Source organism: Pararge aegeria, chromosome 20 (genome assembly GCF_905163445.1).
Source record: "Pararge aegeria chromosome 20, ilParAegt1.1, whole genome shotgun sequence".
Classification (NCBI taxonomy): domain Eukaryota; kingdom Metazoa; phylum Arthropoda; class Insecta; order Lepidoptera; family Nymphalidae; genus Pararge; species Pararge aegeria.
The window spans coordinates 7,557,100-7,580,194 of record NC_053199.1 but is presented as its reverse complement, the minus strand read 5'-3'; the positions used below and the strand labels follow the sequence as shown (position 1 = coordinate 7,580,194).

Below are 23,095 nucleotides of genomic sequence, written 5' to 3'. Positions count from 1 at the left end.
TATGCGGTTGGATGTTACAGGAACAAATGTTATTTTACGTTTAGAAACATTTTTCTTCACATTTTCAAATTGAATAATTTGACCACAATGATCAGAGTCTAATTTACTAATAATATTTTTGCTTATAGGAATTATATTTGTAAAGATGTTATCCAAACAGGTGGCGCTAGTAGCAGTTATTCTTGTGGGCTCCATGAACATATTTGATAGATTGTAAGTTTTAAATAAATTCAATAACTTGATACTTAAAGAGTTATTTTCTAAAATGTTTACATTAAAATCTCCGCATATTATTAACTTTTTATTACACTTTGATATTTTAAATAACACTTCATCCATTACCTTTTCAAAAAGTTCAAAGTTTGACAAGGGTGGCCTATAAACAGTAACAATTATAAATTGCTCTAGTTCAACCGAGGCTAGCTCTATTGTCCGTTCAACAGAAAGGCTAACAATATCGTTTCTGTTTTTAAATTTTAAATTTTTATTTAATAAAATTAAAGAGCCTCCATGAATCGCTGTAACCCTGGTGAACGAACTACCAACCTGGTGGTTACCAAAATTAAACAAATATTCATGGGTTTTCAACCAGTGCTCAGTTATACATAAAATGCTAATGTTAAAATCATTTAAAAATAATTCAATCTCTAAGTCTTTTCCTCTAATACATTGAATATTTTGGTGAACCAAGTTGATATAATTAGAATTAGATTTTTTATTATATTTTTGGTTTAATAGTACATTGTGCGACCCCTTACTATAATTTTTTTCATATATGCCTGAGGGAGACTCAGTTGTCTGCTTTTCTAAGCAAGAGAAAGCCTCTGTTGTCTCCTTAACTAGTTTAAACTAAAATGACTTGGAATAATTTCCAAGGTTTTCATGTCAAAACTATTACACTGCTCAATAAAAGCAGCTGGTTTAGCCAAGTTCTTGGCTGTTATGGTAAAAAAATACGATAGCGAAACAGCTATCTGTTGTTTAAAATAGTGTGATAGGTAATATCTATCTCGGTACAAATTATAAGTAGGATTAGCACATTTGCTAAAGTCTATAACATGAAATTTCTTATTATATGTACATAAATTGTACAAAGTCATATTTAAATTATACCTAATAGTATTTTCTTGGTGTGGCAAGTTATGAAAATAAGGAAATGTGTATAATACAATACTATTTACATTTAATGTATTTAAAGAATCAATAAGTTTAATCAGCTCAGGTTTGTTAACATTCCCTCTATTTCCCATTATGATAATTAAATTAGTATTACAGTCAAACATATTCCTATTTCTACAAATTGCAGCTACAATAGCTTTTAAATTTGAGTTGGGTAAACAGTAGTTCAAAACTGTGTGTCCATTCAACTGAGAGTTAAGATATAAGCCCATGTTACATCCAATTTCATCGCTGTACATAATTGTTTTTATTGAACTGCTACTATGAGCATTTGCTTCAATAAAGGAATTATTATTAATATTTATGTTTTGTGATTTTGAGTTACTTAACCTGACACACACCTTTCTCACATTAGAGGGTGATGACACTGATGACACAAACTGGGGATGACTTCCTATACTATCAAAACTATGGGTAGATAGTGATGTTAATTTACCACTGGGTTGGTCTGTCTTATGCCATTCATCTGAAGTCTGTGTGTACTCAGATATCATTTGCCTTTGATACATATCAAACTTTACTGCCAGTGTACGTAAAGAAGTCTGTAATCTGGCTATTTGTGCTTCTAGGATTTGTGTGTCAGATTCATAACTTAATCTATTACTTTCTAACTGTGAACTATACATTTTAATTTCATTCAATAATTCTAAACGTTCTTTCTTTGGTTTCAGAGATTTAACAGAATTTTTATGTACTTTTAACAGTTTCTGTGTTTTTTTAATATATCGGTTAACTTTGATATACTTTTTTAGTTTCCTACTGCTGCAGGGATTGACTACTGTATCTGATTTGACTATCAATAAATTAGAGAAGTTGGTATTAGCAGTAGACATGTCAGCAGCAGCAGTAACCAACTGTGGGGCCCTATCAACTAATTCTTCATATAGGCTTTGAGTGTGTATTGCTGTTGTGTTATGGGCTGCATCTTCCAGTTCGGTGATCTGGTGGTGGGCATCACTTAGCTCCCGCTGCAGGGTAGTAATCTGGCTCAGAGCCTCCTCATACTCAGCACGGCACTCATCAAACCTATTTACTAATAACTGAAGTCTATCCCGCTCTTCTACAATGTCTACATACTTTATGTGCAAATCCGATAGTGCTAATTTTAGTCTATTATTATTCCCAAGGACTTCTAATAATTCCTTTTCGTTTTCGTCTCTTTCATTATTCAATTGGGTGCATAGCTCCTTGCTTGCCTTTAATTCTTTCAGGGCCAATTGTAATTTGGATTGCTCCTGGCGCGCTAAGGCTCTGCGGGTCATCATTTTGTAATTAATTAATTAATGAAACAAGGAGTAATCACCCAAAGAATGCGAAATGACAGGTAGGTTTCGGTATTGCAGTGTATTGTTATAACAATTGCAGCGTTACACTTGGATAACGGGCAATTGCATATACACGCTAAATAGTTGTTTCAAAGCCAAAACAGCTACTAGCACTCTTTAAAAACACCAAAACAGAAGTTTAAAATTCAAGTTTTACTAACCTAACTGTCACTTTGTTTACATCGACGAAAACTTTTCTTACGCACTTTTAACACTTAAACTATTAATATATACTACTATTTATTATATAAATTAGGCGATTAAATTGGATTTGGGCACTAAAAACACACAAAATAAATTAAAATAACAAAATAAAGTACAGAGATCTTTGAACAGCTGTTATAGGCGGTGTTGCCACACCAAGAATCCCATCCTAGGTACTAACGCGCGTTATATTATAAAAAGTATTGGTAAGTTCAGAGTAGCGTTTTGTTTTCATAATAAAGTTACGGCACACAAAACACGAAAATAAATTGACAGAATATTGACACACGACAATTGTCATGTCCAGTCATTTTCTCCTAACTCTACAACTCTGGCTATCAGTGGAAAGTTTTTGAGCGTTTCTTTGGTTTAATACCCATTGCTTTGTCGAAGTATTATAAATCGTAATAAAATATCGATATATTAATACCACGATCGGCCTTCGACAAGTCTGGCAACTATTGAAGATATTTTATTATTTTGTTATTTATATCTTTTGATATAGTCATCTACAAATAGAGCGCCAATACGTACAAAGAAAACATTAATCTGCTACCGACCCATCACTAGACAGGGAAAAGTTTGTAACGAGAGAAGTAATCAAACATTCTGAGTCAAGAAACTATTTTTGCTAACCTATCAAAGATGTTTATCTTTGATAGATTTTATTAAATTTCATCAAGAGTCTAGAGGTCAAGAAAATATCTTATTGATTAATAAACTATACCCCTATAAAGAACAGGAAGCCCCTCAAGCAGAACATTCAATTAACTAGGTACTCAAATAACACTCAATTTGTTGTTGTTTTCAAATGCGAAAATAAACTATTTTGTATTCTATAATTACTTTTATTTAAAATAGAAATCTAGGAAATCATTAATTAAATTTACGTACTTATAAATGGAAGAAGTTTTTTATCTACATATAGGCGGAAATAGTAGTGTGTGATGGCAGATCAGACTACAGTAATCACAAATCCGCTTGCCGCAAGTGTCGTACGAGGTTATTAAGAAAATAAAACGGACATCGGGCATCAGCGTCTTTTGAACTAATAAATAAATGAAAAAAAAAAATAAAAACCTTTTATTATTCCTTGATTGAAGTACAGAAAATATAAACAAAATCAAACATTTTAAATTAAAAAAAAATAGATTCCTCTGTACTCTAACCCGTCTGCCCAGCGTAATAAATTATGGACAAACTATTCCGTTGGGGGAGGCGTATAGTCAGATGAATTGTCTCCTTCTGCGAACAAATAAGGTAAGGACGTAAAAACGACTTGGAATCTTAACCGATCCGTCGTAGGAGGATCGGTTAAGATTCCATTTTTGACGGCCGATTGGCGCAGTGGGCAGCGACCCTGCTTTCTCAGCCAAGGCCGTGGGTTCGATTCCCACAACTGGACAATTTTTGTGTGATGAACATGAATGTTTTTCAGTGTCTGGATGTTTATCGATATATTATAAGTATTTATGTATATTATTAATATAATTATTCATCAGTCATCTTAGTACCCATAACACAAGCTATGCTTACTTTGGGGCTAGGTGGCGATGTGTGTATTGTCGTAGTATATTTATTTTATTTTATCGGGCGCAGGCGTCTTACTCACGAACGCCAACTGCCCCCTTGATGAGGTCCTCCATGCGATTGATGCGACGAATCCGTCACCCATTGGAAGTCCTCGGATTAGAACGTGCGCAACGTGTGTTACCGGTGGGCCTGCGGCGATTTGTAGAGCCATTTTAGTATGTGTCAGAGAAGGGTTTGCCACGGCGGTCGCCGGTAGCTAGGTCGCGGATGTGTGCGAAAACATTCCCATTGCCCAGCCAACTGGCGACTGGTGGGAACACCGTGGGGTTTCAGTCGGTACGAGTCCGCCATAACCACAGTGCCTCCCTGTGGCGTGCTGGTATCCATGAGTATTTCCCCGCGAGAAAAAAGGGCCTTTAGTCAGATAGGCCGTTGATAGGGCGAAATGGCATATTTCATAACATTTTATTTACGAATAAAGAATTATATGCATGAAAAAAAAGGTATTCCAATCGCATTACAGTAAGAGGTGACTATTTTTGACCAAAAATTTGGGTAACATTAATTTATGAAAGTTTTAAGTTACTAATTTACTAATAATAAGTCCCCTAATAGCATAGCTGTTTAGATATCAGCAAAAAACCTCTGCAAACAAGTTTATTGCCTTCTTGAAGGAAAGGTTTTTTTTGTCTATTACGCTATGTTATAGTTTTACGTTTCTATTTTTTCTTCTAGAGTACGGGACCCACGATGCACGAGTATCACTCATACCAGGATAGTATTTTTTATTGCTTTCGCTTTATTTCCGTTGAAATTACCGAAGTGACTTGGGTCGGTCGATACAGGCTGAAGCGCATACCTAATTTCCTATACCGGCATTCGGCTGCTTCAAAGGGAGTCATGAACCGACCCAAATTCTTAACATGTCAATGAACGATAGGATACTGACGAAATATTCAGGGTTTGTTACACAAAGAGCTGTTAGGTTTAATAAAATATTAGGTTTACTTATACGTGTTGTTGACGGCCGATTGGCGCAGTGAACAAAGACCCTTAGTCCAACGCTGTGAGTTCGATTCTCACAGCTGGAAAATATTTGTTTGTGTCGGTGTGTTGTGTTGTTTGTCTTGAATATTTTTCAGTTTGGGTGTTTGTATAAAATATTTCGATATTTTATGCATAACAATATTCATCAATCATCTTAGTACCCATAACATAAGCTACGCTTACTTTGGGCTGGCTCCTTAGCCGGATGTGCTTTTATTTGTCACCATCTAACCTTTCATATCCCGCTGAACCGAATATATATAGAGCCCATAATCTTCGTAAAAATGCACATTGCGGGATCTAAGGTATTAAAACGAAGTAGGTATCTAGTCAAACATTACATTTTCAAACTTTTTTATCATGTAGGTGTGTAATGGTAGCTATTATTCCATACCTAAGCCTATTATAGAAGATGCAAGTTCTTTTTACGGAATAAAATATTACAAACAGTTCGCTGTTTTTCCAATATGTGATTTAACAAGGGAACAATCTTTCTGTTTCCCATAAACCCCTGAGACTCGTAGCAAACAAAATGCTTACTTTACCAGAACGCGCGTGTTCGAGTCAAGAATGCCCTAATCGGCCATTTGGCGGCGTTAAGGCCCTATTTATTATCGTAACTAGCGAAACACTATCGTTCTCGGAGCAAGTTGGTGATCGTTCTGTATTTCCTACTGGTCATTTCTCTGCATACTTTTATGAATTCAAGAAAACGTACGGGTTGTTTGTTCCGTCAGATAACTATCAAGAATAACCCTATTAAGTATATAATATAAAGTGCTTTTTTTGTTTTACCATATTAATCAAAATAAAGCCGTATTAAATATACATATTAATTTAAGTAAGTAATCTATAGCTGTATCAAATGACGGATGTTTGGTCATACAAACGAAGACATACTCACTCTTTTTATGTATAAACACTACTGAACACATGGAAGGATCCAAAACTTTAGCTACTCAAATTAAAATTTCATTATTTAAGGAGGTATTATGAACTTAAAACATTTGTCAACTTAGTACTAAAGCAAATACTGTTTAAATGACCCGTCTACTAAAACCAAATTTTCCGGCTATTTTTACTATCACCATCTCGCATTGTCACTCAAAAATGGGTTCCTAGTAAGAATTAGTTCATACACAAGGTTTTTGTGACCATATCTACGAGTATGTTATAATAGGATTTAACGATATGCGTATCATTAAAAAGTAAACACTGAAAAATTTAGATACATTAATTTGTATATACATATACCTACTTAACAAAAAATAATGAACAGTTATTTATTTATCATTATTTATTATTAAGAAGTTTCCTTGTGTTTTTACCTATTGTGTTGTGTTGCAATAAAGTTTTTCTATTACAAAATGAATTCGTTATTTTATGCAGTGCATATTTATTTTCAAAATACGTTCATAAATTTATTTTAAACTAGATTTTCTGACGAACACGACTTTATGACGTGTGGTGTAAGAACTCACAGACATAAACTGAGCCCCCCACCACACTTAACGCTAGTGGACGCCTCGGAGCGGGAGTTAACTTCTATTAGTAAGGTGTGGCGGTCTTCACATTACATAACTAGATGGCGCTACTAAACTCCTACATCACGCTAGCAAAGTGTTCACGAAGAATGCCTATATATACAACTTCCAAAAATGAATGTCCGGACCTCGGTCCCCGAGCACGATCACCCGCTCGGAGGAAGATCTTCCTATTGCTACGGTCGAGCATATCACTATAGCTCCCGTACAAAGGTATCCGCCTGACTAATACAATGTTTTATATAACATACCGAACATACAAATAGACGGCAACAACAAAACGCGGGGGACGCTAGTAGGCTATATTTCGATTCGAAACTGCAGCTAAAGGGGAATACAAATTTAATTTGTAACCAAATTACCATGATCCATATGCACTGTTTCCGATCTGAATAGCTAATTCATTCGAAAGATTACGCTGGAGTGGCAGCTGTGGTGTACGGGAAATTAGAAAATAACTGACTGAACTAAACCATCTGGACCGTCTCTATGAAGTCAGCCACGGTGAAAATGGAGATGTATCATGTGATTAACTCCATTGTTACAATAACTACTTATTAGACAGGCATGAGTAAGCAATATTTTCACTACTGAATTCAAAACTAATTCCTCGGTTCTCAGTTAGTAATCGGTTTTATTACTACGCATATTTAATGTGAAGTTGGTGGTAAATCAAAATTTGCAAGTTGAAAATTTTACAGAATGAGATTTCAATTTGTATTTCCATCGAAAACCGATGTTAAATTTATTATTTGAGTAGCTAATGAAGTACATTACTTGAGGGTTTTTATGTTTATTTTGCTGAGTCTGAATTTATTTGTAGGCAAAGACAAAGTGAAGTTTTGATTGTTTCAAGTTTTGATGAACTCCGGAAGGTGAATTTTGATTCCGTGAAATAAAGAACATTGAGCAAAATTTATGGCTGGTAGGTAAATATTATTTTCTCAATTTTAGAATTTCAATTATAACGGGTCCGCAATGTCTTTGTTAAATAGTATTAAACATAGAAGACTTACACTTTCGCAGTAAACCAGCGCTGTCTTCCTTAAAAAAAAGTTATTAAATTAAAATAAATTCAAAATTAATTTATTTCAACTCGGCCTCATATAAGCACTTTTAAAAAGTTATGTATATTTGTTCGTAGTGACTCTACCACCAGTTCGGAAGGCAGATTCTACCGATTAGAAGCCGGCAAGAAACTCCCTAGTTGCTCTTTTCCAACATTGTATTACAATTTAACAATCATTGTTCTATCTTGTACGAGATTACTGCTTAGCGATAGGAATAAGCATGGTGGTTTAAAAATATTTTCAAGAAATAATTGGATAAAATTATATTTGACAAGCTGTTGTCCGCGTTCTTTGTCCGATTTTATAAAGGTTTTTTACAAATCTCGTGGGTATCGTTTGTTTTACAGGGGTAAAAAGTATCTCTATGCCACTCTCCGTCCTTTGAACTAACCCCATGGCAAAAATAAAGTTAATTGGTTTGCGGGTTGGCATCCTACATCATTATTATCTTAATCGATGGAATCCAATCATTCTTTTGTAAGGAATTTCGCGCGCCATGGTTAGCACCGCTAGTATCAAAGGGCTCCATATACAGTGGCGTGCATAGAAGGTATGCACAGGGTATGCAGACGATATAATATGAAGAAAATCATCAGTAAGAATTATAAAAAACTTAAGGATAGGTTTTGTAAGAATTACAAAAAAGCCTACCCCTAAATGTGTATAACTTTCTGTCGATTTTCTTCATATTATATCGTGTGCACGCCACTGTCCATATAGGTCCCATTGAAACACTTTAGGGCCCCAATGTCCATCCATCTCAAGCCTATGGGTCTCATAGGATATTAGACCTACGTGTCTATATGATTATTGGTTACCTAATAATTAATAATACAAATGGCCAATATTATTACCAGCCGTGAGTTGGAAAACATTACCATAGTGGAATTAACCAAGATCTGTAAGTCAGCAACTGTTAGATATTAGCCATAGCTAGCAGCAATTTGTGGTTTTGTAAGAACTATTAGGCGCCAATTTCTGCCAAAGTTCGACTGGGGTGAAACTAACAAAACCGCTGCTGTCGAAGGGTGATTTGAGTCGTGCTATGCGGATTATTGGACTGAACAAAATTTGCATAGCACTCATTGTTACTGGCATGAATGCCCGCAGCTCTTCTTGCTTCATATCTAATTACAGCACAACACTAACGGATGCGATAGAATTTCTGGTATCCCGTAAGATTATTTATTTTCCCGCGTTGCTTACTTACGTACATACTTAGGAACTCGCTAGGCGACGTTTTAATATTTAAAGCTTGTTTTCAAAAAGTTTTATAACCCTAAAAGGGTTTAATTTTTAAATGCGGAAGTTAGAAATCTAATAAATCCTTACATTTGAAGTAGTGAACCAGATTGTAACGTTAAAGTGTTTGGCGTGCGGCCAATCGCGCGTTTACTGACCGTGTTAGAGGACAAGTAGTTTTCTTAAGGACGTGTTCGTGATGTAATTTTCGTTGGATTTTAGAAAAATCCTGCATTTTGGAAACCACACTGCATTCTACTATTTGGAAAACAATAGTTTTTGGCATATATATATCTACGAGTACTCACTTAAATGTAACTTTTTCTGCCATAATATTCATGCTACCAACCTCAAGCAACATTGTTAGGTCTACTTCACGGAAGAAGTGATGTTATCTTTAGATTATCTGCTAAAGAAAACTCAAAAGTTAAGTATATTAAAAGTACTTACTTTCGTTACCAGAAAACATTTTACTTAAACCAACAATCTGAGATCAGCGATCAATTTTCTCGCAACAAAAACCAGCAAAAGTATAAACAAAAAAGTACATAAAAAGAAAATGGATTCGATACGATAGTACCTGTTTTACGCAACACAAAGACCATTGCGTTGAAGCGATATCGGAGGAGAATTTCAATTACAAGATTTAGTGGTTCCCGCCATCTCCCGTTAGAGCCTATTCATTGTTGTACGGTAAATCACCGGCAAGCTGTGAAAGCAGGTTAAATTCAAGATTTACCGATTAAACCGCACACATACCTTGAAACCAATTTAATGTGAAATGGTGACTATTAATTGGTAGAAAGTTCCATCGTGTTTACACAGCATTAAAAAAGTTATTATTAAAACACATCTACGAACAAAACAAATAATTTAACAGGCTTATTCCAGGTTTTTTGATAAGCTTACTTCAATCGCATCTTTACACAGTAACAACCTAATAGCTGTATTTACATTTAATTTTATTTTATTAAAAATTAATAATGAGACCCAAGGTTTTATTGGGTCTCATTATTAATTTTTAAAACTTTAATTCATACACCTATTCACATACACACACATATACACGGAAATTTAAATTTTCAGGTCATTACAATTTTCAGTTTTACAAAGACAGGTTAATTATTTCTCTGAATCGAGTCTCAGTGATACTTTTTCTAATGGGTGAATTGGTGCTATCCGAGATTTTGACGATTTTTGCGATAAGTTTCAGTACTACATCTGTTAGAAATATTTACGTCACTAATTTATTAAAGAACTTCGTGGACCATATGTAGCAGTACAAGCATCCCGAAGTTTATGCGGGTAAAACCGCAGAGCTAGTTACAATATGTAATACTTTAATTTCATTAAATATTAAAATAAAGGACTGAACATATATGTCAGTATTTATAATTCGATACCCACCCATTTACTGAATTCAGTCAACGTTGCATACCCATAGAAATTGAGTGCTACTTTTTAAGGGGATTTAAAAACATACATTTTTATTTAATTAGGGTATTTAAAAACGTAGCAAATGTAGACGTAGTCCCGGGCAACAGCTACTTTAATTATAATATTATTAAGATGAGTCTACTACTACGTCTGCCTCGGTTATGTCCTTTCATATAATTATGCTAGCCAGGTGCGATAATAGAGCCGTTGACGCCATAATTAAGATTGATGAGCCGACCTCCAAAATCACGCACTCTTGGCTTAATCTTGACTTTCACCTGTTTAAAATTCAGAATTATCTACAATAAAGCTATTACTGCTCGTGCACCACCTGCGAGATAGATATTGTATTTATTAACGTAATTAATAACTACGAGCAAAAATGGAAGACCGGGATGTTGACATGTATCGATTTATATTTCTTACTAGCTGTTGCTTGCGATCTTCGTACGCGTTTGTTATCGTTTTATACAATTTGTTTTCCTGGTAAAAAAAGTTGCCTATTTTGCTCCCCGCCCTTTTAATTAACTCTATGCTAAAAATCTAACGAACAAAGACAGGATTATAAAATTGCCCACATAAAGCACTGCGTAGCACTCGACGTAGCTTGCTACGCCGCTTCCTGATATTGCATAAAATAATGAAACCTCTTTCTCCAGTCTTTTCTTAACAAACAAATAATTTGTGCATTTAAATAATTAACGGAGGTGACCTAAAACATACAAGTTACTTCTTTAAAACAGGTAAGGTTAGGGTGTGATTTGAAATAAAAAAAATGGCGGCACTGAAAGCCATAGCCCGGGATAGATTTCGCATCTTATATTCTTAAGTAAGGTTTCCTTACTAATGGATTAATAAATCAACTTTTTTGACGGATTCTTTAATTTAATGCGACATAGCCTAGCTATTTCATTTAGTGGTATATATGTGTGTAGTGGTATATTTTTATCAGGTAGCGGATTTTTACGGATACACGCATTTTAGATACGGTGTAGATATCTTCTCATAACAAAAAAGTCTGGATCGAGAGCAAGCATTTCTCACTTAACTATTTATGGAATAATATTATTATGAGTTTTTAAAACTGTTTTTTAAAAGGCCTATTTGCAACAAACTTGACAATTTGGTCAAGTAAGTGCACAATTTTTTTTTTTTGATAAAAATCACTTAAGTTTTAATTAGGTACGTGAAGCTATAAAACTTTATAACTAAAGTTAACAAAATTGTAAATAGTACTTAGTAAAGCGCCCCGTTTCGATTAAAAAGAATAATTTCCACATTTTGGAAGAAAGCAAATATAAAATAACTTCCATTACCGCACCATTATGTTAGGAAACAGAATCATCGATCACAATTTTTACACCTCCCACCGTCGAATGAGGTCGCCTGTAATGCAAGCTAGAAAGCAACGTATTATAATATTAATCAGTATACCAGCTCTTATACTTCGTATAGTAGGTACTTATATTGAGAACATATTATGATTTATTAAACGACAAAGGCAAACATACTATGTAATAATATATATTTTTGATGACCGAGAATATTCGCTTACTTCCAGCGTACTGTTTATTAAACTTTTAAAGAGACTGACTTAAACTTGGATATATGACTGGCTATATATCTAGGTTTAAAGTTTAAAGACATTATAAGACTCAAAAGAAACAGTTTCACTTAATGAGAAATTAAATTAACATAAAGAAGTGGTAATATATTATCTATTTAGTGTTATACAAAACAAAACAAACACAAAAATACAAAAGGTGGCGCGTTTATTAAAAATTTAAACAATGCTTTTTTAGCATATTTTTAAATGATTTAAAAGATTTCGCGCAAAAAATCTCTTTGGGTAGACTGTTGTATAGTAGTGCTCCCTTAACCTGCATAGTTTTACTGCCATACTTACAGTGGCGTGCACAGGGTCTTCAGCCAAGGTATGCATAAAGCAGATATATATTATAAAATTTAAATATTCCCCTCTAATACGAGCTATATAAAATAATTTGGGTATGCAGTGCTTTTGTGCATGTACGAAGTGTACGCCACTGCATACTTATTTCTAGGCTTGGGTAATCTTGATTTATGCCTATTTCGTGTATTTAGATGTTATTTAGTTTTAAAAGTAATTTGTGTATGTATGACTTCGGTAAGTATTTTTGTAATGTATATAATTTTTGTAATGTAAATGCATGTTTTGTATTTATACAGCTGGCTAAGGGAAAGTATGTTAATTTTTTTATAAAGTTGTTTAGTTGGATAACGATAATCTAGTTGGAAAAAGGTTTTCAAGAGTTTGTTTAAAAAATTGGAATAGGTTTGAGGTTTGTATCATATGCACTTCCCCATACTTCTATGAGGTATTCTAATAAGGGGCTACCGTTATAAAAACTTATCTAAAAGAGGATACCGTTATAGAAAATTTAACTATGAGAGCTGTACACTTCCACAAAAAAGTGCCGCCAAGCGATATAGCGTTTCCATACGATGTATGGCTTTTAACTGCTCATACCCCTAACAGGTTAGCCCGCTAACATCTAAGATTGGATGATAACTTACCATTTAGTGAGTTTGCAGAGTTTGTAGAGGTATAAAAGAAAAACATTGTGTAATTGTGACTATAGAGCTACTCGTACTTTCGGATTGCTAGTAATGCAATGCCTCGTCTAAAACTTAATAATTTTCTACTAGTGATGAATTTATAATTCGTCTAAATATAAAATTAAAATGCATATAAAAGATTCGATTTTTTTATATGCATTTTAAATTTACAAAATTTATAACAAACTTATTTATATGAAGTATACATAATGATGAGCAGCCTGTGAAGGCATTATACACAAAAACAGTGTAATGCCCAGCGTCAATAATTAAACAAAGCGGGGTATATTAATGCCCCGATTTAGCGGCGCATCAGGTTTGTTTACCGACATGCGTGTTTACTGTTTCTATGCTTCTATGTCTGTATACGTCCTAAGGGAGTCTGATAAAATCAGATTCATTTGTAAGTTAAAAACTTTTTTATTATTTTTTTAGGCCAGCTCAGTCTTTTTTAACTATCGTGACAAATGACGGGAAATACATTTCCCGTCGCAAATAAAACATTATTAATTTAAGTTTTTATTTATTTACATTTAACTAAAATGTGAATGAAGCGGTGATAGTGCATTGGGTAGGAGCTCGACTTCACTTTCGGGGGGCCGGGTTTGAATCCCAGCACGCACCTCTACCTATTCGTAGTTATGTGCATTTGATGTTATTAAAATATCACTTGCTTCAACGGTGAAGGAAAACATCGTGAGGAAACCGGCATGCCTGAGAGTCCTACATTATGTTCTCGAAGGTGTGTGGAGTCCACCAATCCGCACTGGGCTAGCGTGGTGGGCTACGGCTCATTGTTGGAGGAGACCCGTGCTCTGGAGTGGGCAGGTCTGCAAGGGTAGTAGGGTTTATGTGATGATGACGATGATGAAACTTGATGAATGATGAATTTAAATTGAATGAATTTAAACTAAACGACAGAAAAAGAAGTAGTGACTGCTGTATCACAAAATTTACTGAGAAAAATTAACTGTTGACTGTTTGACCAATAATATTGTGCAGTGGAATTTAACTGTTGTAAATGATGGTTTCAATTTGATTTGATCTAAGGAGGCGTGAGGCGTGGAACGTGGTTAGCGTGGTCTCCATCAATCTCCCGTAATTACTTAGTGACGGTTGTTGGCCGCTGCTAATGACTAGTCACGAGATGGGCGGATCGGTAAACGTGGCTACTCGCCACGAACAAGTATATCTTAATTCACAACGTGTTATTCAACTCTTTTTTTGTACTCCATTAGGAGTAAGTCCTTGACTGCAGTCTCACCTGCTAGTAAGTATCGATGCACTCTTAGATGATAATGGGCTAATCTTATAGGAGCTGTAAATTTTGTCAAAACCATTCCGTTAATCGGTTACTACAAAACTTTAACTACTATTAGAATAATTGGTGGGTAGGGTGGTAATTTGGCCATAGCCGAAGCCACTCACCAGTCCAGGCCAAGAAAAATTAAGAAATTATAAATTACCAAATTGGCCCAGCTGGGTATTGAACCCGGGACGTCCCACTTAAATCCACAGCCCTCACCGCTGTGTCATAGAGGTCGCAAAAACTCTTTGTTGTCATTTCGTTTGATGTACGTAAGAATGCGGTTTAGTAGATGCACTTATCACCACCCCTCTTGCGGCGAGTGTCGTACGAGGCGACTAGGAGAACGGGTAGCAGCGTCCACTGTGCTACTACTACCATATACTGCGATCACCAATCCGTGCTAGCAGCGCGTGAGATGGCAGTCAAGTGCTAACTTGTAGTAGAAAAAAACAAAAAAAAGTAAGTATGTTGAGGCTTAAGGTGGAGCGCGTTTGCTTATAAACCTCTTTAATTTTTTAGGTGACAGAGAACGAGAACGAACGAGATACCCGACTTCTGCAGGGAGAAATCAATTAACATGTTCAACCCATTCAAACCAGAGGGCTGCGTGATGTAGCGTGTGCAGCAACTATTCGGAGGGTTCGGGATCACCAAATTACACAACGGTGAATCCTTTCCACGCCACCGTTTGAGCTCGTCTGGGGAAAACTATCCCTCAAGGATTAATTTGCCTCGCTGTAAGCCGCAGCAGCCTTTGCCATATCAAGGTCCTCTTTGCGTCCTACGTCCCCCCTTTGGGGGTAAGGGCAGACACAACACTTCTCCATTGCGACCTGTCTATATCAAGGACCTACCAATTGTAAAAGTGAAATAGATAGATGGTAGTTATATAGTACCAACCCAAAATTTCCTCTACGTGCAGGATCAGCTCCCTCCATTAAAAATCCAAAGAAGATGACCTTCTAAGCTCTTTTCTTCGCCAGCTTAGCTCTTTCCTCAGCAGCTTTCTTGGAAATCCAAGAAAATGCCTGTTTAGCTTTTTGATAGTTTAAGTATTTCCTGCACAGCACATAACGAGAGCGTTATCAAAACAATTTAAAATAGAACTTGGGAATAAACATAAAATAAAACGAAACCTTAATCGCAATCAACTTATCGCTTGCTAAAAAGTGCTTTGTGCATATTCAAATAATAGTGTCTAAAGATATTCATGAATATGTTATGTACAAATTTGTGCCATTAAATCAATACAGGAACCAGTCGATTAGATTTATTTCAGGCGTAAAACTTTAACCAAAGAACGAAGTAACTGCAAAAGACAGTAACATTTATAAGGTTTCCAGTGTCTTTTCTCCTTCGATTAATTTAAAAGCCATTAGGTGTGGAGAATCTTGGTTTTTATTACTGAAGATTGATCACCTGCAGTAGACACTATTCGTAGCGTAGCGAACTACCTTTAATAACAATCTTTAAAAGATTTACACGATTTTATCCAAATAATATTACGAGTTATATATATAATCATTATCTTTAGTGATATTGCATTGCTGAGCAATTGCCTGCACTTTCTGATGCAGAAGAAGGAAAAGGAAAGGAAGAGTTTTAGAGCTACGACCTATAGCGTGAATATAGGATATTATTGAAAATTTAAAAAGGGTCAAGACACACAATTTTCGTAATATTTGAAAATATTGTTATCATCCTTTTGATCCTATTAAAATCTAGATATTTACATAACCATCAAAACTTGCTTTAGCTTACGGCACTAATTTTGGAATCCTTCAATACAAAACCAAACCAAAATGCGTTTTATACTGTATTTTGTTCTGAAAAATATCCTAACGTAGCTGAAAGGAATCCTAAAAAATTAAAACCCTGAAAGTTATTGATATTTTTGAAGAAAATACCTGGGCTATATTATGTGGTTTCTATTGAAAATGTATATTTTTTTGTCTGCCTTTGAGGGTTCCCCGTCATAGACGTTTGTAAGTGCACGTTTGTAGTGTTTCTTCCCGTAAACTACGGCCATATATTTTTCAGAACAAATTTACAGCCGTGGAAGTGGTAACGCTTATCACTAGCATAGGATAGGATTTAAATTGATACACGACAGTATTAATAATTATCTTTATTTCCATTAATAAATAAGCAACACGTCCGTTTTTTAATAAAGAAATTAGACATATATTTATATAGGTAAATACTCAAAACGAGTTAAATTTAAAGATTTGATAATGTTAGAAAAATCATAATATCCAAAAACTAGACAAATATTTGATGTGCCAACTGAAAAGCTCAAAGGAGCCGAACAAATATTAAAGTTTAAAAATGTTGTATTCTAAGAATAGACGCTACTTCATCTTCACTCCCGGCGCTGATAAAATACAGCGAAAATCGAATACGTCATTCTTGCCACCTGAAAGGAAAACAAAGTTATCTTGCAGTTTATGCAGCTTTACTTGTTTTATAGAGACTACCTACTAGCCCAGAGTTAACTTTTTCCTCCTCTTAATAAATTATATATTTTAACATTAATAACATTTCTGTTTTTATGATAATATTTAGTTTAAAAGCAATTCATAATACCTAACTGCTTGACCCAAAAAAGAGTATATACAAAGTTCTTCTAAGCTAATTTTAATATTTATTTGTGGCAACATATAAAAAACAACATAAATACTGATGCGAGTTGACTTTGTGTGTCATCGATAATGGAGGCTCAAACTCTAAGAGGCAGCTGGCATTTTTGGATAGAGACAATATTATTCGTTGTACAGCGTTACAATTGGCTATTCCTTATAAGCCCGAGTTTGTACTGTAATAACCAAGATTTTAATAACTTTTAAGAATCTACCTATACTAAGTTGATAAGTTTGAACACACTAATCTAAAGAACGTTATAGTCTGATTTGAAATAAAAGTTAAATAGCCCGGTAAAACGATTGAAATGAAGTACCCGTAGGAATTAAGATAATCATTGATACTGCTATTTGCCAGCAGGTTCGGCGAAACAGAAAAAACCTCACGGCTGCTTGGATTGACTACAAGAAGGCCTATGAAAAGATTATTATTATTTAGAGACTAACATAACATACCGATACAAACGTGGTATATGAGAGATCCTGAATACCAAAAGCTTTGAGTATTAGCGGCTTTTGCGCCTGGGCACACCCAATGATAACCAAACGTCTTATGTCGTAATGGGGTCGTTGGTCCATCTGACAAAGATGCCAGCCGCAATAAAACATCGAGTCCGCCAATAGTGATGCCTGTTTGGAATATTCATTAAACTGGTTTATAATTATAAGATACATTACACCTTATAGGAAAAACTCCCAATTTATTTAGGAAAAAAGCTCAAGTAAGCTTTATTAATAAATTAAACCTATTTGTAAACAATTCAAAAATATGTACGATGCAGGTACCTGATAAGTAATTTCGCCTGCATTCCAAAGATTCAGAGCAAGTAAAAAGAACAGAGAGCCTACAAACGTGTATGTCATGAAGGCATTCGTTAGGTTCAGATGAGGAGAAAGCTGAAAGTTGCAAAAATAGTTCAGAGGTTTACAAACAACAATATTTCTTTGCTTAAGAAAGTTTTCGCTCACCGCTAAGCGAAGCAAAAGCAAGACTGCCACTGCCGAACTTTCACAAACTTGTAGTGACATTATGATTCCAAATACGCGATGAATTTCATTTGCAAGACTGTAACACAGTATAAATTTAATAAAATGTGGTTATATAAATGTACTCATTAAATTAAACAAGATTTAACTCACAACATCAATTTCTGATGCATACGAATTCCATCTAAACACCCAGCTTTCAATACCATAGCAGCTGCTTCGTTTCTCATGTTTAATACATTCTCATCGAATTTTCGTCTTATCCTCTCGTAATGTTGACATAACGTGATGAACTTATACGCTATTGTGATGAGATGGATAATAGGCATACAATCAGCTGAAATCATAGGCAGCATCATGTACAGCCAAGTCATATAGAAAAACACACGAAATATACTAGCAGTTACGGAGTCATCTTGGTAATGAGGGAGGTACGTGACCACGGTGTAGAAAGGAGTCCCTGTAATTCAATTAAAAGTTCATAATAAGTTAGATTTTTTAAAAAGTATATTTGAAAGAGCGTATTTTTTTAATATCATGTTTTAACTACCAGAAGTTCAGTTCTACCTTCAACAATTGTCTTCCTTAGACTCTCGACACCATATGCAGTCAAAGATAGATACACTGTTATTATATAAAACGTGATTCCCAATTTAACTTTCCTGTGCTGTTTTTCCATAACCTTTTCCTCTTCGATTGATTCCATAACTGTAGCCATTTCATAATTTAATTTCTTAATAGAGCTTTTATGGTAAAGTAGAAGAAACATTTTAATGAGAATAATATCGTGAATAGCAGCAAACATCATGGCAGACTTTTTTTCCACTTCGGGAAAATCTCCGAATAGAAACGCGAGATTTTCGAGAAGAATCATAACGAAGTATACAGTAAATGAAACGGTGCTGTAAATTTTGTAGCAGCCTGTTTCTGGGAAAATATTCTGGTACCAAAAATTTCCGGCTCCTGCGTAATACACATATCTGCAATAGCTTTTTAGTAAGCGCTTCGTGCCAGCAGTCATTATTAGCAATATTTTTTATTGATGTATTTCTTCCAAAGGCTTTTTCCACGATAAACACGTTTACAAGGCTCGGTATGTGATAGTCATATGAAAGTGTGGTGCTACAGTTTGTGTAAAATTATTAAGCTATAATTTAGGCTGGCAAAACTTTAATGAAAACATTTCGGTAACTAACAATTAATTTTCTGTTAATTAATATTATGCAGACTTGTTTCAGGAACTTTGAAGGTTTCGTTCTTAACACCGCAATATCAAATTATTTATTATTTATGAACATTTAACAAGGCCTCACAGACAGTGTGAGTTTGACAATTAAGTTCAAAGTATAGGTAAGTATCTATAGTTGGTTCTTTCTGAGGAATAAAAAAGTCAAATGGAATTTTGGCCCACTTTTTAGATTATTAATTGTTTAGTCGTGTATTTGTAAAAAAGAAAATCCAAAAGTGCACTCATAATCGCATTTTTTGCACAATAAAATTGAATTTTTTTTAATTGAAACTTTCAATGCTCATTACAATTTTTTTTTTTCATATTAATTTTTTATTCATTTTTTGTAAACAAGACACGGGAATGTCATAATGATTGCACATTGAAAGTTACAATTAATATTAGCTAGAATAATTACATGGAAATTTAACGACAGTGAATTGAACGTGATTGAAATTAACTAAGAAATTATGTCGTGTGTTACTTTAGATAATTAAAAAAAAAATATTCCGATACGATCATTTTTTCGACCAATTTTGATGCCGCATACACCCGTCCATACACGGACGTCCAGAAAAGATTATGTTTAATGTTATTATTTTCTATGTTAAACAAAAAAATTGTTATTGAAATGTATTTTATGTGCCTGACAAATTATTTGACTTGATATTAGTGTACTCAAATTAACCTGTAAGTGCAATATAAATAACAAAAAATCAATTTCAGTTTCGAGAAAACTGCTTTTTTTGAAATGTCGAGAGTAGAGCACAACCTCAACGCTTCGCTTATGAGGTAACTATGTACAGTTTAAGAAACTTTTGAAATAAGATTAAAATCTTTAAAAGAAGATCGAAACCCATAAGACAGCGTCTACGGTCGCTTGGAATCATAAAAAAATGTATGTTATAGTTTCAGCATAGATACGGGATCAAATAACGCAAGTTCTGCTAATTTGATTTTTAGTTATTATAGTGGAAATAAAAACTTTGACCGAAGTATACTTATCCATAAGCTGTATTAATCTTTTCAATATCCCAAGCTAAAAGTTCCTTTATTTTGGATTCTAGCCAGCAGCTAATTGTACTTAGTCGGTATCGTATTCCCAACGTAACAAAAGGCACTAGTAAAACGAGTTAGTATAAGCATCTTTTGTAAAATGAACGTTACTTTTGGGAACTTTTTTATTTTATTTAGGTGAAAAACGCGACTTGTAGAAAAACTCGTCCGGGGAACTAACTATCGCCATTCGTTTTTCTGCCGCCATGTAGCACTGCTGAGTTCCGGTCTAAAGGGCGTGATTGCTGGTGTAATTACAGGCACACGAGTCTTAGCACCTACGCCTCAGGATGACGTACATCGATACTGTACCATCTACAGTGGCGTTTTGTAGGATTAGTTCCTTGTACTCCCTGCGAAGTGTTGCTCTGTTTATAGGCGACGACGGTTCATAACTATTTGCATGGTTAATCAAAAACTACGTACTATTAAAACGCGTTTATCTAATATGGTAGTTTGAATAAAGAGGTTTTGAGTTCATGGTTTTTGAGTCCCAGTATTACCGATATAAAAAAATATTTAATCTATATTTGATAAAATGGAAATCATGGTTATGTTTCTAACAAATCGTTATATATAATTTATGGGAAAAAAAGTTTTTGCTAACTAAGATATTTTCATGTTTTTTCAGCTTAGGGAAGCCTCTCTTATAGGACTCCAGTAACGGGAATTGAACCCAGGACCTCACAATCCCTAGTTGAACATGCTGACCAACAAAGCATTTATAAAGATTTCATCAGTATCGAAAGCAATAATATGGTATTTATTATCGCAATTTTAATTATCACGTAAAGAACATTATTTGTACGAATGTTTAAATTTTGTCCAACCGATAATTGGGAAAGTTTCGCAACAGTTATTTTACGAGGACGCTATTTTTAAAAGCCAGGTATTTAATTACGTGACATTGATATTAAAAAGTCATGTCGCATTATGATATACTGATGCGGTGCATTTTTTTGAGTCTTATTTTAAAAAAGTCTGTTTCTACACTTTTTTTTTTAATTTTGTGTATTTTTCTTTACTACTATAATACTGAATGTGTTGTCAGTCATCAAAATGTGCCCATTAGAAATAGGAATGCTATCAAAAGTTGTAAAAACCAAGTACAGTTAAAAGTTGTGAGATCCATGCATTTCGGATTCTATACTAAGTCCCTATTTAACCTCTGTGTTTATTACGTAGTTAGTTAACCTAACACCATCTTATAGTGACCAACCATATCAGAATTAAAAATATTAATTTTTTTAAATAAAATAGTTTGGAGTTGGTTATCGCATGAAAACAATGTATCTCACAAGTAACACATAGGTATTATGCATATTATATTAATTAAGATTCATTACTGCGTAACCAAGTCAGCCTTTTGTTAACTTTCTGTATAAGAGCCAACTATCTGCAAATTTTGACTTATTGTTTAACGTTTTCTATTTTTTGTTAGGGATCGGAGGTAACTGACGGATGCCCAATTTTCTTCCTACTTCCAAAGTCGATCATTCATATGCTGACTAAGGTCAACTTTGCGTACATCGACTGGGCCATTTTAAGTAAAGTGAAACTGGAATTGGTCACCGGGATTGGTACTGTTTACGTGATTTAATATAAATATATTAATAAATTATGAAATTATCTGTAGAATCTTTATATCTGATTTATTGATGAGGAAGTTGCGTCTTGGCGATTCATTAAATGACACTTTGCATTTACATGCATTAATGCAAATATACTTAAAAAATGATTCATTATTGAGAAAGAGAATTAAATATCAGTAAAAATAAGTCCAAGCCGTTTGGATGTCTTTAGCGTCGAAAGTAATTCTTAGCGGTTAACCGATGTACGAGTATAACATGAACTCTTTGTAAAAAGGATCCGGCGGCGAGAACATCTTTTCCCAATATACACCTGCAGCAATATATCAGTGGGAAGCTCCCAAAGGATATATACGGCGCGGGTCACGTACTGGAATTGTTTTTCGACGAACCCGGCATTACCTCTCACTTCGGGGATAAAACTTTTTACCCTATCCCTTACAAAGCTGTTATCTCAACAATTTCCCTTAAACGTGAAAACGTTAATATAAGTACGAATTCCGTGAAAATAACGATGATATTTTTTTTCTATTTTTGTATATATCTCATATTTTCAACAGTAACTGCCTCGCTGTCAGGCTGAAGATTGTTAGGTATAAGGTTCTTTTTACAATCAATTAAATTTGTCCCACCCTCGGCATGCGACTATCTCATTGGCATAGGTGAACATGCTGGACAACGGATCACGAAGTATTGGGTGCAGGGTTTTATTTGAGTAATTTCGATAAAATTTCTAGTAAAATTTTTAGTCTCGAAGTTTGTGTTATTCTCTCCCGTGCCTCGAAAAGCAAGTGCAGCCCTCGGTCTTGCTGTTACCACTATGAAGAGTTGTTAAAGCCCACCAACACTCAGTGGAGCTGCTCGGTGGATCTTAACTCTAAATGATAGCTGGTCTGTGCCCAGTAGTGGGAAATATTCTAAGGGTGATGATAGTATTATTGGGCTAAATATGTATATACTATAGTAACATCATGGAAAATATTTTTCATTAAGGAAATATCGAGTTCTTACACTAAAAGCCAGTGAGTATTTGAAACTGGTGAACTAATTTAACTTCGAAATGGCTTCTTCCTGTTCCACGGAGAGTGCTCTCAAGGAAATATCTGCA

General features: G+C 34.6%; 1 protein-coding gene across 1 annotated transcript; it reads right to left on the bottom strand.

Annotated features, from left to right (window-relative positions):
* Nucleotides 1-16,850: 16,850 nt before the first annotated feature.
* On the bottom strand, nt 16,851-19,135 carry LOC120632761. Its single transcript, XM_039902751.1, has 6 exons — nt 18,682-19,135; nt 18,268-18,574; nt 18,097-18,193; nt 17,914-18,024; nt 17,584-17,757; nt 16,851-16,904 (listed from the first exon to the last, which is right to left on the bottom strand). The coding sequence occupies exons 1-6, from the start codon at nt 19,133-19,135 to the stop codon at nt 16,851-16,853; spliced, it is 1,197 nt and encodes a 398-aa protein (XP_039758685.1).
* Nucleotides 19,136-23,095: the final 3,960 nt, after the last annotated feature.